Source organism: Aulonocara stuartgranti (genome assembly GCF_965226115.1).
Source record: "Aulonocara stuartgranti genome assembly, chromosome: 1".
NCBI lineage: Eukaryota > Metazoa > Chordata > Actinopteri > Cichliformes > Cichlidae > Aulonocara > Aulonocara stuartgranti.
In genome coordinates, this window is record NC_138939.1 from 41118652 (window position 1) to 41134546 (window position 15895).

At 40.5% G+C, this 15895-nt stretch overlaps 2 protein-coding genes across 4 annotated transcripts; both read right to left on the minus strand.

Moving 5' to 3' along the window:
* Positions 1 to 431: 431 nt before the first annotated feature.
* On the minus strand, positions 432 to 10022 carry LOC309708804 (uncharacterized protein). 2 transcript variants are annotated; one of them, XM_082537093.1, is made up of 6 exons: positions 8960 to 10022; positions 1613 to 1855; positions 1326 to 1478; positions 1110 to 1204; positions 925 to 972; positions 432 to 821 (listed from the first exon to the last, which is right to left on the minus strand). In XM_082537093.1, exons 2-6 carry the CDS (start codon positions 1839 to 1841, stop codon positions 594 to 596), a joined length of 753 nt encoding a protein of 250 aa, XP_082393219.1. In that variant the 5' UTR covers positions 1842 to 1855; positions 8960 to 10022; the 3' UTR covers positions 432 to 593. The 2 variants fall into 2 exon arrangements, with proteins under 2 accessions (XP_082393219.1, XP_082393220.1); XM_082537094.1 differs by lacking the exon at positions 8960 to 10022 and adding an exon at positions 1957 to 2031.
* A 1724-nt stretch (positions 10023 to 11746) lies between these two features.
* LOC309708813 (uncharacterized protein) lies at positions 11747 to 14906 on the minus strand. 2 transcript variants are annotated; one of them, XM_082537118.1, is made up of 7 exons: positions 14821 to 14906; positions 14152 to 14231; positions 14004 to 14024; positions 13520 to 13773; positions 12396 to 12512; positions 12200 to 12321; positions 11747 to 12108 (listed from the first exon to the last, which is right to left on the minus strand). In XM_082537118.1, the coding sequence occupies exons 1-7, from the start codon at positions 14884 to 14886 to the stop codon at positions 12034 to 12036; spliced, it is 735 nt and encodes a 244-aa protein (XP_082393244.1). In that variant the 5' UTR covers positions 14887 to 14906; the 3' UTR covers positions 11747 to 12033. The 2 variants fall into 2 exon arrangements, with proteins under 2 accessions (XP_082393244.1, XP_082393243.1); XM_082537117.1 differs by having other exon boundaries at positions 14004 to 14027.
* Between the last annotated feature and the right edge of the window lie 989 nt (positions 14907 to 15895).

Below are 15895 nucleotides of genomic sequence, written 5' to 3' on the forward strand. Positions count from 1 at the left end.
ATTTTAACATTCAGATGACTCTTAAAAAAACTGAGTCTCTTTTTACCCTAAGGATACACAATGCCACCAAAAATGTTATATAGTCAGGTTTTTCTACAGGGTGGCCATTTATATGGATACACCGTAACAACATGGGAATGGTTGGTGATATTAAAGTCCTGTTTGTGGCACATTAGTATATGTGAGGGGGCAAACTCCTCAAGATGGGTGGTGACCATGGTGGCCATTTAGAAGTCGGCCATCTTGGATACAACTTTTGTTTTTTCAATAGGAAGAGGGTCATGTGACACATCAAACTTATTGGTAATGTCACAAGAAAAACAATGGTGTGCTTGGTTTCAACATAACTTTATTCTTTCATGAGTTATGTAAACAAAGGCACTGCACATGCGCGTTTTACCCATATTCTATCGCCATATTTCATTTTCCTATCGTTGCCCAAAATTACACCGGTATTACCGTGAACGGTGTGATATAGCCCAGCCCTACCTGGAAACGATGAAAAAGACAATAATCAATCAATGGGTTAATGTTTCTCTAATACTCTGTGCTTTGATTGAATGATGTACAGTCTAAGACTCTTCCAAGGCAAGTCAACTTGCCTTGGCCTTGTCCTCTGGCAAAAATCCTCCATTTTCTTCTATGTATTTATCCAGGTCCACAGCGGGGACAGGTCTCTCCATCACCAGGATCAGCTCTCTGCCAAAGTCAAACCACTCCAACAGAGACACTGGGGCTGATGTTTCCACTGATCCATCTGCTTCAGCTGCAAGCTTCAGCATGATGGCAACTTCCACCGACAGATTCTTCCCGTTGTCATCCTGAAATATTTTAACAAAGTGGATGATGAGGCACAGACGTTCCACAGGTGAACGCTGCATGCAATCCACTAATGTAAAAACAATGCAAGTCTTGCACATTTACCTTCACTTTGCAGTACACTTTCCCCTTTGGGATGTGTTTGATGGCCACCTAAAAGACACAGGGCATTGATGAGCATTTCCTCAGTATGACATAATTAAAGGTGTAAAACAGCACACGTCTCAGCTTACGATATTATCCCTTATCTGCATTACTGCCTGTCTCACTACCACCATCTGAACACTTACTGGTAAATGATCCTTTATGCGGTAGCCAGCAAACACTGCTCTGCATCCTCCTTCTCCAAGCCGGTGCTCCTCCACGTATCTCGCTTGGAAGTCTCCTAAACAGACAAACACAAATTGGGTTTTACTACAGCTGTCACACAAATTACTCTCTGCTGTACCCTAAATGTTCATTTTGCTCTTCACCTGAATATAAAAGCTAAGCTGCTTGCTACTTACGTTTCTGTTCAGCCACTGACTTTTTGGCAACAGTTTTGGTTTTGTCCTGGTCCACGTTCTTTTTCTTAGGTGGGTCCCTGGTGTCTCCCGCAGCTTTCCTTTTGCCAGCCTTTTTGTTTTTACTGCAGCTCTCTGAAATCTCTATGCTGCAGTCTGCAGATGTGGAAAACACCAAAAGCACGTCAGCTTATTAGATAATAGACACAAATATCTCCCAAACACTAATACCTTCAAACTAGCAACCAGATGTACACTTAATCTACCCCTCACTCAACTAATTAGCCTACCTTTACCAGTGTCCAACCAGGAAGATGCCTGCCCCTTGTCACCGCTCACATGGTCAAGAAGTTTACACTTTTTTGCTGTATTGGTTGTCCCCGCTTCATCTTGTTGGACCTTTCGCTTGACTCCCCTGACCACATGAGCATCTGAGCTGGTGGAAGGACCAGCCTGCTCAGTGACCCTCCTTCTTTTTATGGGGGTCGTTTTTTCAGGACTGGCCTTTCTTTTAGCCATCCTGCTCTTACAATCTATAAACAACAACAACAACAACACATTAGTGAAAAAGAGCGCTCGACATCAGGACTAGAAGGATTTTGATGTCATTGAATTTTAAATTAGTATTGCTTACAATATTACAAAAAGCCCACAACAAATTACAAAACCCCCACAACAAAATACAAAACCCCCACAACAAATTACAAAACCCCCACAACAAAATACAAAACCCCCACAACAAATTACAAAACCCCCACAACAAATTACAAAAAGCCCACAACAAAATACAAAACCCCCACAACAAATTACAAAACCCCCACAACAAAATACAAAACCCCCACAACAAATTACAAAACCCCCACAACAAAATACAAAACCCCCACAACAAATTACAAAACCCCCACAACAAATTACAAAAAGCCCACAACAAAATACAAAACCCCCACAACAAAATACAAAAAGCCCACAACAAAATACAAAACCCCCACAACAAATTACAAAAAGCCCACAACAAATTACAAAAAGCCCACAACAAATTACAAAAAGCCTACAACAAAATACAAAAAGCCCACAACAAAATACAAAAAGCCCCACAACAAATTACAAAACCCCCACAACAAATTACAAAAAGCCCACAACAAATTACAAAAAGCCCACAACAAATTACAAAAAGCCTACAACAAAATACAAAAAGCCCACAACAAAATACAAAACCCCCACAACAAATTACAAAACCCCCACAACAAAATACAAAAAGCCCACAACAAAATACAAAAAGCCCCACAACAAATTACAAAAAGCCCACAACAAATTACAAAAAGCCCACAACAAAATACAAAACCCCCACAACAAAATACAAAAAGCCCACAACAAATTACAAAAAGCCCACAACAAAATACAAAACCCCCACAACAAAATACAAAAAGCCCACAACAAAATACAAAAAGCCCCACAACAAATTACAAAAAGCCCCCAACAAATTACAAAAAGCCCACAACAAAATACAAAAAGCCCACAACAAAATACAAAACCCCCACAACAAAATACAAAAAGCCCACAACAAAATACAAAACCCCCACAACAAAATACAAAACCCCCACAACAAATTACAAAAAGCCCACAACAAATTACAAAAAGCCTACAACAAAATACAAAACCCCCACAACAAAATACAAAAAGCCCACAACAAAATACAAAACCCCCACAACAAAATACAAAAAGCCCACAACAAAATACAAAACCCCCACAACAAATTACAAAAAGCCCACAACAAATTACAAAAAGCCTACAACAAATTACAAAAAGCCTACAACAAATTACAAAAAGCCCACAACAAAATACAAAAAGCCCCACAACAAATTACAAAACCCCCACAACAAATTACAAAAAGCCCACAACAAATTACAAAAAGCCCACAACAAATTACAAAAAGCCTACAACAAAATACAAAAAGCCCACAACAAAATACAAAACCCCCACAACAAATTACAAAACCCCCACAACAAAATACAAAAAGCCCACAACAAAATACAAAAAGCCCCACAACAAATTACAAAAAGCCCACAACAAATTACAAAAAGCCCACAACAAAATACAAAACCCCCACAACAAAATACAAAAAGCCCACAACAAATTACAAAAAGCCCACAACAAAATACAAAACCCCCACAACAAAATACAAAAAGCCCACAACAAAATACAAAAAGCCCCACAACAAATTACAAAAAGCCCCCAACAAATTACAAAAAGCCCACAACAAAATACAAAAAGCCCACAACAAAATACAAAACCCCCACAACAAAATACAAAAAGCCCACAACAAAATACAAAACCCCCACAACAAAATACAAAACCCCCACAACAAATTACAAAAAGCCCACAACAAATTACAAAAAGCCTACAACAAAATACAAAACCCCCACAACAAAATACAAAAAGCCCACAACAAAATACAAAACCCCCACAACAAAATACAAAAAGCCCACAACAAAATACAAAACCCCCACAACAAATTACAAAAAGCCCACAACAAATTACAAAAAGCCTACAACAAATTACAAAAAGCCTACAACAAATTACAAAAAGCCCACAACAAATTACAAAAAGCCTACAACAAATTACAAAAAGCCCACAACAAAATACAAAAAGCCCACAACAAATTACAAAAAGCCCACAACAAATTACAAAAAGCCCACAACAAATTACAAAAAGCCCACAACAAAATACAAAACCCCCACAACAAATTACAAAAAGCCCCCAACAAATTACAAAACCCCCACAACAAAATACAAAAAGCCCACAACAAAATACAAAACCCCCACAACAAATTACAAAAAGCCCACAACAAATTACAAAACCCCCACAACAAATTACAAAAAGCCCCCAACAAATTACAAAACCCCCACAACAAAATACAAAAAGCCCACAACAAAATACAAAACCCCCACAACAAATTACAAAAAGCCCCCAACAAATTACAAAACCCCCACAACAAAATACAAAAAGCCCACAACAAAATACAAAACCCCCACAACAAATTACAAAAAGCCCCCAACAAATTACAAAAAGCCCCCAACAAATTACAAAAAGCCCACAACAAATTACAAAAAGCCCCCAACAAATTACAAAACCCCCACAACAAATTACAAAAAGCCCCCAACAAATTACAAAACCCCCACAACAAAATACAAAAAGCCCACAACAAAATACAAAAAGCCCCCAACAAATTACAAAAAGCCCACAACAAAATACAAAACCCCCACAACAAATTACAAAAAGCCCCCAACAAATTACAAAACCCCCACAACAAAATACAAAAAGCCCCCAACAAAATACAAAACCCCCACAACAAATTACAAAAAGCCCACAACAAAATACAAAACCCCCACAACAAATTACAAAAAGCCCCCAACAAATTACAAAACCCCCACAACAAAATACAAAAAGCCCACAACAAAATACAAAACCCCCACAACAAATTACAAAAAGCCCCCAACAAATTACAAAAAGCCCCCAACAAATTACAAAAAGCCCACAACAAATTACAAAAAGCCCCCAACAAATTACAAAAAGCCCACAACAAATTACAAAAAGCCCACAACAAATTACAAAAAGCCTACAACAAAATACAAAAAGCCCACAACAAATTACAAAAAGCCCCCAACAAATTACAAAAAGCCCACAACAAATTACAAAAAGCCTACAACAAATTACAAAAAGCCCACAACAAATTACAAAAAGCCCACAACAAATTACAAAAAGCCTACAACAAAATACAAAAAGCCCACAACAAAATACAAAAAGCCTACAACAAATTACAAAAAGCCCACAACAAATTACAAAAAGCCTACAACAAATTACAAAAAGCCCCCAACAAATTACAAAAAGCCCACAACAAATTACAAAAAGCCCCACAACAAATTACAAAAAGCCCACAACAAATTACAAAAAGCCCACAACAAAATACAAAAAGCCCACAACAAATTACAAAAAGCCCACAACAAATTACAAAAAGCCCACAACAAATTACAAAAAGCCCCACAACAAATTACAAAAAGCCCCACAACAAATTACAAAAAGCCCACAACAAAATACAAAAAGCCCACAACAAAATACAAAAAGCCCACAACAAATTACACAAAGCCCACAACAAATTACACAAAGCCCACAACAAAATACAAAACCCCCACAACAAAATACAAAACCCCCACAACAAAATACAAAAAGCCCACAACAAAATACAAACCCCCACAACAAATTACACAAAGCCCACAACAAAATACAAAACCCCCACAACAAATTACACAAAGCCCACAACAAATTACAAAAAGCCCACAACAAAATACAAAAAGCCCACAACAAATTACAAAAAGCCCACAACAAAATACAAAACCCCCACAACAAATTACAAAAAGCCCACAACAAATTACAAAAAGCCCACAACAAATTACAAAAAGCCCACAACAAAATACAAAACCCCCACAACAAATTACACAAAGCCCACAACAAATTACAAAAAGCCCACAACAAATTACAAAAAGCCCACAACAAAATACAAAACCCCCACAACAAAATACAAAAAGCCCACAACAAATTACAAAACCCCCACAACAAAATACAAAACCCCCACAACAAATTACACAAAGCCCACAACAAAATACAAAACCCCCACAACAAATTACACAAAGCCCACAACAAAATACAAAACCCCCACAACAAATTACAAAAAGCCCACAACAAAATACAAAACCCCCACAACAAATTACAAAAAGCCCACAACAAAATACAAAACCCCCACAACAAAATACAAAACCCCCACAACAAAATACAAAACCCCCACAACAAATTACACAAAGCCCACAACAAATTACAAAAAGCCCACAACAAATTACAAAAAGCCCACAACAAATTACAAAAAGCCCACAACAAATTACACAAAGCCCACAACAAAATACAAAAAGCCCACAACAAAATACAAAACCCCCACAACAAATTACACAAAGCCCACAACAAATTACAAAACCCCCACAACAAATTACAAAAAGCCCACAACAAAATACAAAACCCCCACAACAAATTACAAAAAGCCCACAACAAAATACAAAACCCCCACAACAAATTACACAAAGCCCACAACAAATTACAAAAAGCCCACAACAAATTACAAAAAGCCCACAACAAAATACAAAACCCCCACAACAAAATACAAAAAGCCCACAACAAATTACAAAAAGCCCACAACAAATTACAAAAAGCCCACAACAAATTACAAAACCCCCACAACAAAATACAAAAAGCCCACAACAAATTACAAAACCCCCACAACAAAATACAAAACCCCCACAACAAATTACACAAAGCCCACAACAAAATACAAAACCCCCACAACAAAATACAAAAAGCCCCACAACAAATTACAAAAAGCCTACAACAAAATACAAAACCCCCACAACAAATTACAAAACCCCCACAACAAAATACAAAACCCCCACAACAAATTACACAAAGCCCACAACAAAATACAAAACCCCCACAACAAAATACAAAACCCCCACAACAAAATACAAAACCCCCACAACAAATTACAAAAAGCCTACAACAAAATACAAAACCCCCACAACAAATTACACAAAGCCCACAACAAAATACAAAACCCCCACAACAAAATACAAAACCCCCACAACAAATTACACAAAGCCCACAACAAAATACAAAACCCCCACAACAAATTACACAAAGCCCACAACAAAATACAAAACCCCCACAACAAAATACAAAAAGCCCACAACAAATTACAAAAAGCCCACAACAAATTACAAAAAGCCTACAACAAATTACAAAAAGCCCACAACAAATTACAAAAAGCCCACAACAAATTACAAAACCCCCACAACAAAATACAAAACCCCCACAACAAATTACAAAAAGCCCACAACAAAATACAAAACCCCCACAACAAATTACAAAAAGCCCACAACAAAATACAAAACCCCCACAACAAAATACACAACCCCCACAACAAAATACAAAACCCCCACAACAAATTACAAAACCCCCACAACAAATTACAAAAAGCCCACAACAAATTACAAAAAGCCTACAACAAATTACAAAAAGCCCACAACAAATTACAAAAAGCCCACAACAAATTACAAAAAGCCCACAACAAATTACACAAAGCCCACAACAAAATACAAAAAGCCCACAACAAATTACAAAACCCCCACAACAAAATACAAAACCCCCACAACAAATTACAAAAAGCCCACAACAAAATACAAAACCCCCACAACAAATTACAAAAAGCCCACAACAAAATACAAAACCCCCACAACAAATTACAAAAAGCCCACAACAAATTACACAAAGCCCACAACAAAATACAAAAAGCCCACAACAAATTACAAAACCCCCACAACAAAATACAAAACCCCCACAACAAATTACAAAAAGCCCACAACAAAATACAAAACCCCCACAACAAAATACAAAACCCCCACAACAAATTACACAAAGCCCACAACAAAATACAAAACCCCCACAACAAATTACACAAAGCCCACAACAAAATACAAAACCCCCACAACAAATTACACAAAGCCCACAACAAATTACAAAACCCCCACAACAAATTACACAAAGCCCACAACAAAATACAAAACCCCCACAACAAATTACACAAAGCCCACAACAAAATACAAAACCCCCACAACAAATTACACAAAGCCCACAACAAATTACACAAAGCCCACAACAAATTACAAAAAGCCCACAACAAATTACAAAAAGCCCACAACAAAATACAAAACCCCCACAACAAATTACAAAAAGCCCACAACAAAATACAAAACCCCCACAACAAAATACAAAACCCCCACAACAAATTACACAAAGCCCACAACAAATTACACAAAGCCCACAACAAATTACAAAAAGCCCACAACAAAATACAAAACCCCCACAACAAAATACAAAACCCCCACAACAAATTACAAAACCCCCACAACAAATTACACAAAGCCCACAACAAAATACAAAACCCCCACAACAAAATACAAAACCCCCACAACAAATTACACAAAGCCCACAACAAAATACAAAACCCCCACAACAAATTACACAAAGCCCACAACAAAATACAAAACCCCCACAACAAAATACAAAAAGCCCCACAACAAAATACAAAACCCCCACAACAAAATACAAAACCCCCACAACACGCCCACCCCCGTGACATCACGCTCCAAAGCCCTATTAGGCTAATTGTTGTGTCACTTCCGGTATTTTAGACAATCCCTTTCCGTCAAGGATTTTTAATTTGTTGTGGGCTTTTTGTAATTTGTTGTGGTTTTTTTTTAATTTGTTGCGGTTTTTTAATTTGTTGCGATTTGCACTTCCCAGCCACCGTAGAACCAGTTTCACGAAACTTAGCAAGCAGTTTGCTGACTGTAGCATGGGAGATGGGTGGTCTCGTAGGGTGTCTTGCATTGAAATCTGCTGCAATGACCCGGTTACTGCATTCACCAGATATCAACACAATTTCGATCCGCTCCTAACATGTTAACCTCTTCGACATATCAATGGCTGTGAACAAAGAGAAACTTGTAAACAACTCATGAAAGGATAACCAAGCACACCATTGGGCAGAGAGAGTGTTCGCCTGTGGCGCCAAACAGGCTAGGACCGCCACTGTCCCTGATAGTGGCTCCAGCGTACCACACGGTGATGGAGGTGAGGATGGACTCGATGATTGCAGTGTAGAATTGCATCATCGCCCGTGTTGGCAGGTTGAATTTCTTCAGCTCCCTCAGGAAGTACATCCTCTGCTATGGCATCATGGCCTTGCACTCATTTTTACAACTTTTTAATAGGAAAAAAAGATTAATTTTAATTAAAAAATGTTTTGACATTTGTGAAAATGGAATTTTTCCTGTATTCATTTTTTTACATTTGTTTTGGTTTTTATTGCCTTTTGAGTCAAAAGTCTCCAGAGGCAGATGCTTGGTTTCCTGGTATTTCAAGACATTAATGCAATGGAAAGGGATTTAAAAAAAAGAAAGAAAGAAAGGAAACAGTGGAAAGTGAATCTCACATGAAGCGGAGGAGCTCAGAGTTCTCTCACTAGTCTAAATATCTTCAGAAGTGAGTGCAGATAGTAGTGGGAACATTTACTCAAGTACTTAAAATACATAAAGTCTGTGTTTCAGGTAGGTGTTTCCATGTTATACTAGATTCTGCTATTGTCATGGTTGGCTGTGTGGCAGGCGAGCAGAAGCGGTGGACCAAAAAATGCAGGAGTCTTGGAGACGGGAAGAAACTGAAAACGCAGCTTTATTGCTGGAAGAATGATTGACAAAATAAAACTTACAAAAGGAAAACAAGACTCTAAAGCGAGGTGCTGGAGGACTGGACATTACAAACACACAGCAGGTTGAAGGTACGACGCGACAGGGAGCCCAGGAAAACACAGGGCTTAAATACACAGGGGAGTAATTAGGGAATGGGCGGGAGGGAGGGAGACACAGCTGGGAGAAATCAGGCTAACGAGACAGGGGAGAGGTAAAACTGAACACACTGACATAAGACATGAACTTTCAAAGAAAAACAGGAAATAAGAAACAAATCACAAAACCGCAAACATGTTATGGCCCTGTCCATAATCTGTTTTGGTGGCTGTTGTTGTCTGTGCCTTTAAGTCTTTGCAGGTCCCGGAGTGGATGAGCTGACGGCTGCTGATTGGTCCCCTGGCCATGTGATCTTCATTCAAATCCCTCACCAGCAGTTGTCCCGGGGCAGCCACTGACAGCAGCAGCAGACCTGACCCTGGCCTCCAAAACCTGAGACTTTTGTGCGACTTTTTTGGAGTTTTGTATATAGTGTGTACATTAGTTTTCATTGTAAATAGCCTTGTAAATAGCACTGCAACAGAAGGGGTGAGCTGCCTTATTGTTTTTCCTTGCACTGTTTTCTCCTGTTTATTTCAGTTAGGGAGTTAGGTGTAGCGCTTGTCTTTTGTTTGATATTTGATTTCACATAGGGTTGTAGATAACACCTCCTCCTGACTTAGCTTGTTTTGTTTGTTATTTTGGCCTTTGTTCACCCCGGAGCTTCATTTTTGCAGTGCAGAAAAATAAATCACGATTCACTAAGAAATTGGTTTCCCTTTGTGTATGGTTTTGGGGACCAGGGCGGGGCAATTCTTTCAAACTTGTGTTGCGTTCCTGTACCCCTAGACTGGGGCGTAACATAAAGTGGGGGCTCGTCCTTTTTTTTTTTCTTTTGCCATTCTTTTTGCTCATTGTATTTTGTGGGTTGTCTGCAGTTTTTGGTTGGCAGTTTTCTTGTAGTGTTGGGGGTGATCTAGTCACAATGACTTTTGATGTGGATGATTTTGCACTACAACCCACCGTGGATAAGTTGGATCGATGCACAAAGGCGGATTTGTTGTTGGTGGCAGATTTGTTTAATGTTAGTGTGCCTTTACATGCTAAAAAGGCAGAAATTAAGCAGTGCCTGACAGCTCAGCTGGTGGATAAGGGGGTATTTGCGGAGTCGAAACCTCGGCCGGTTGAGGCGACTGGAGGTTTGGTGGTGGATGCGGGAGCAGAAGCTGCTGCAACCATCCCAAAAGCTCCCAGTGGACGGGTGTCGCCAGGGGCGGAGGCTCCTGCTGCCATTCAGATCCCAAACGTTAGCCCAGCCGGACAATCAACAGGATTGGTTACGGAGGATCTTGGGCTCGCCCTTCGCCTGAAAGAGGTGGAGCTTGCGACTAAGTCCAAAGAAGTTGAGCTTATGCATCTCCGCATAAGGGCTATGGAGCTGGATCCTTCCCGGCAGCGCAATGTTACCTCTACCCCAGTGAGTAAAGTTGTGAGTAAATCTTCTGATTCACTCTCCTCTGACCAATTTGATGCAAGCAGGCAAATTGCTTTAGTGCCACCTTTCAGAGAAAGTGAGGTTGACTCTTACTTTAATGCCTTTGAACGCATCGCAACCACTTTGAAATGGCCCAAGGATGTGTGGAGTTTGTTGCTGCAGTGTAAATTGGTGGGGAAAGCACAGGAAGTGTGTGCGAGCTTGTCTATTGATGACAGCCTGGATTATGAAATTGTGAAATCCACTATTTTAAGGGCTTATGAGCTAGTTCCAGAGGCCTATCGCCAGAAGTTTCGGTCGTGTGAAAAATCTGCCAACCAAACACATGTAGAGTTTGCCAGGGAGAAGACTCTCTTGTTTGATAAGTGGTTAGCTGCAAGTAAAGTGAAGGACTTTGCTCAGCTAAGAGAATTGGTCCTGCTGGAGGAATTCAAAACGTGTCTTCCAGAGAATGTTGTTGTATATATCAATGAGCAAAAGGTGGATTCGTTGTCTAAAGCTGCTGTTCTCGCAGATGAGTTTGTGTTGACCCATTGCGTTGCGTTTTCAGCTGTGCGCCGTGAATGTGCCCCGTTGTCGAAACCTGCGAGGAGTTTGAGGGTTTCTCCTAAGCGTCAAACGCGCCCTGATCAGGTCCCCATGACTGTCCGAGAATGCTTTTATTGCCATGATACTGGCCATCTCATTGCCAGTTGTCCGTCGCTCCGTCGCAAAGAGCAAACTCACACATGGAAAAAGCCAAAAAGCATTGGTTTTGTTCAATCGGTTGCTACTCCTAATCCTATATACACTCTGCACAGTTATGTGTTAAAAATACAGTAGATCAGGTCCATCAGTCAGAAACGGAGCCTGGAGACGTCTGAGACAAAGCTTTTGTAGCTCTTTGTCGACGTTCCTCATAATATTTCTAAAAAAAGGGAAAAGTGAGAAAACAAACATCGTTAGGCCAACAGTGTGATTTTGTGTGCTGAATCGTGTATATGTATGTGCGTGCGTACCTGCAGGTTGTCGTAGTGTTTCTGGCTGCAGCAGTGGAGTTCCTTGGCGGTCTTCTCATTCAGGCAGAAAACAGAGCAGATGTTACAGAAAAATCCTGATTTAGGGACCACAAACTCCTGACCTGCAGAGAAGCAGAAACAGGAAGATTAGACAAGTATTAACAACACATTTGAATTTAGAGTGTGTGTGTCTGACCGATGGGGCTGTTAGGGTTGAACTGAGGCAGTCTGAAATCTGCTACAACACACGGAGACTGAGAGCGAGATCGCTTTGCCTCAGCTCCGACAAGCTCCCTCCTGCGTTTAGCCACAACTGAAAATGAAAAGAGCGACACGTTAATCATCAACGAATCTGCTACAGGAGCCACTGGGTTTATAAAATAGTTAAACATTCAATTATAACTCAATAATAATTGAACAAATGATTTCGATTTACTTGAAAAGCTGAAACGTTCATCGGCCACTTTATTAGGTACACCTGTTTGACTGCTCATTAATGCGACTCTCTAATCAGCCAATCACATGGCAGCAACTTAGTGATTTAGGTATGTAGACATGGTCAGGTGACCTGCTGAAATTCAAACTGAGCATCAGAATGAAGAAGAAAAATAATTTAAGTCACTTAAACGTGGCATGTTTGCTGAGCTTAGCATTTCAAAAACTGCTGATGTGCTGGGATTTTCCCACAGAAGCATCTCTAGGGTTTACATAAAACCGTCTGAAACAGAAAATATCCAGTGAGTGGCAGTTCCCTGGAGGAAATGCATTTTTGAGTTTAGAGGAGAATGAAATAACTGCTTCACGCTGACCGGAAGGCCAGAGCAAGCCAAACAACCACTTATTACAATGCACAAGAGCATCTCTGAACGCACAGCACATCCAACACTGAAGCAGATGAGCTACAGCAGCAGAAGACCACACTGGGTTCGACTTCTCTAAGCTAAGAACGCAAAACTGAGGGTACAATTCACACAGGCTCAGCAACGCTGTAAAATAAAAACGCTGCCTGGTCTGTTGAATCTCAGTTTCTGCTGTGACATTAGGATGGTAGGGTCAGAAATCTTGGATCCATCCTGCCTTGTATCAAAATCTCAGGCTGGTGATGGTGTGGGACATAGTCATCGCACCAACGGAGCATTTCTTAAACACCACATATATAAAATATATTACTACCACCAGGCTGAATGTCTGTAGCACAGTGAGGAGCACAAATATGAGATCAGAGCCACAAAATATCACAACTTGTCTTTTTATATTCACTTTACTGTGTTTTGGCTGTCAGAGCGGTGTATTTTGCTGATTTAAAGCAGCTCTTTGTACCTTTAATGTCGGCCATGCTCCATCCATCATTCTCCTCTCCCTCCTGTGTCTCGTCATCAGGACACTTGGGCTCTGGCTGCTGTCCAGCAGGGGCGGCTGCAGCATCGGGCTGGGTCCCTGCTTCCTCCTCGGTCCTCTGGCTCTCCGCCTGGCAGTCACCTTTGGTCACTGCATCAGTCGATTCTGCGGTCTTCTTGGTTTTCATTTTGAGGTTGTCACCAGAGTCTTGCAGACGCTGTTTCAGGCTCTTCAAACTGAATTTGAAAGCAAAGATGCCAGTAGGTTACCACGAAAAGAGGTTTGTTGTCACAAAATGTTCATGTGAAATAAGAAATTCCATTTCAAATTCCTAATCTAGAGTTGCTTATATCTAAATCACATGCTGCTCTTTTTGCATCTTTGGGAACTGTTTACTACAGACGACCTTGAGGAGCGTATGGTATATTTGACTCTGCCACTAAAGCTGAAAAAGAAAGATACTCACGACTCAATACGTCCAGCTTTACTGCTATGAAGAGGAGAGAAAGAAGCACAAGGTCAGACAGACATGAAGACACTTTAAAGAAAATGAAGAAACACAGTGTAAAATAAATTTCCTCTTTTTCTCACTTCTGATCGTGGGACACACTTACCAAGCAGATAAATAGTCCTTGGTGACTTTGCTCTCCATCACCTGTGTTAATCCACCAGGTTCGGCCATCTCAATGCATATCTGAGAGAACAGAACGGATATTTGAGCAACACAGTGGTACTCAATGGGTGTGCTACAGGCACGATTTGTATTGTACAGGGCGATAAAGAATTTGTCCTGGCGAGTTTCTTTACTGCCCTGTACGATAGTACAAGGCAAAGAAAAAAAAATCTTGGGGTTTTAAACTTGCAAATGGGAAATAAGTGCAAACATATTTCTATACTTTTTCAAAGTTTTTGATTGAACAATAAGAGAAACACTAAAAGAATAACTTAGCGCTGCCTCAAACTGCAGGGGTCTCCCCTGCTCGATGGGCCAGGACAAAAGGCTGAACAGGTCATAAGATTACTACTTGGTTGAGAACTTGGTGCATTTCAGGCAGTCCTTCTTCACCAGTGTTTGCAAAGGCATGTGTAATTCAGATTGCCTGCCGCAGGGACTGTCTGTACATGGAATATTTAAACTTGCTCAACTCGTGTTAAAAAAACACAAAGTCTCCTTCAGACTCATTTAAAATGTTTCTCAATATTTAAAGAACAGCAGACACCATGACAAGCCTTGCAGCCTTCTGTAAAACATAAAACAGTTGCACGTGCTTATGAAATCGTACCCTGTTGGCAAGCGGCAAGAATCTGACAAAAGCAGCAATGGACGCCACCACTTCTATGATCATCATGACAAGGTCCACATTCTACCAGTGTTGGATTTGTCAAAATCTGGAAGCAAGAAAACTCACTAATGAAGAAACATCAGTGGCTGTCCTAGCTTCATTCAGCAAGAGCCCACAGCGACTCGCCGCATGTCACTGGCGAGTGGCATTAGTGGAACATCCCTTGGGCGGATATTAGCTACTCACAAATGGCACCCTTACAAACTCCAGCTACTGCAGCATCTCAGCGAGGATGACCCAGATCGGCCACAGAATTTGCAGAATGGGCAAAACAAAAATTGGAACAGGACCCTCAGTTCACGCAGAAGATTTTGTTCAGTGATGAGGCAAACTTTTATGTGAATGGTGAAGTTAACAAACAAAACCACCGCTATTGGTCTGACACTAACCCTCATTGGATGGATCCCTCCAAGACTGTTGGAACAACAAAAGTGATGGTTTGGTGTGGTATATGGGGCACAACGATAGTGGGTCCATTCTTCATCAATGGAAACCTCAAGGCCACTGGATATTTGAAATTGCTACATGAGGATGTAGATGAACAGTTTCCTGGAAAGTGGATTGGTCGTCGTGGGCCAGTTGAATGGCCCCCAAAGTCTCCCGATCTGACCCCTTAGACTTTTATCTTTGGGGTCATCTGAAGGCAATTGTCTATGGTGTGAAGATACGAGATGTGCAGCACCTGAAACTACAGATACTGGATGCCTGTGCTGGCATTTCTCCTGCGGTGTTGCTATCAGTGTGTGAAGAGTGGGAGAAGAGGGTTGCATTGACAATCCAACACAATGGGCAGCACATTGAACACATCTTATAAGTGGCCAGAAACTTGTAAATAAGTCATGAAAGAATAAAGTTACGTTGAAACCAAGCACACCATTGTTGTTCTTGTGACATTACCAATAAGTTTGATGTGTCACATGACCCTCTTCCTATTGAAGTTGTATCCAAGATGGCCGACTTCTAAATGGCCACCATGGTCACCACCCATCTTGAGGAGTTTGCCCCCTCACATATA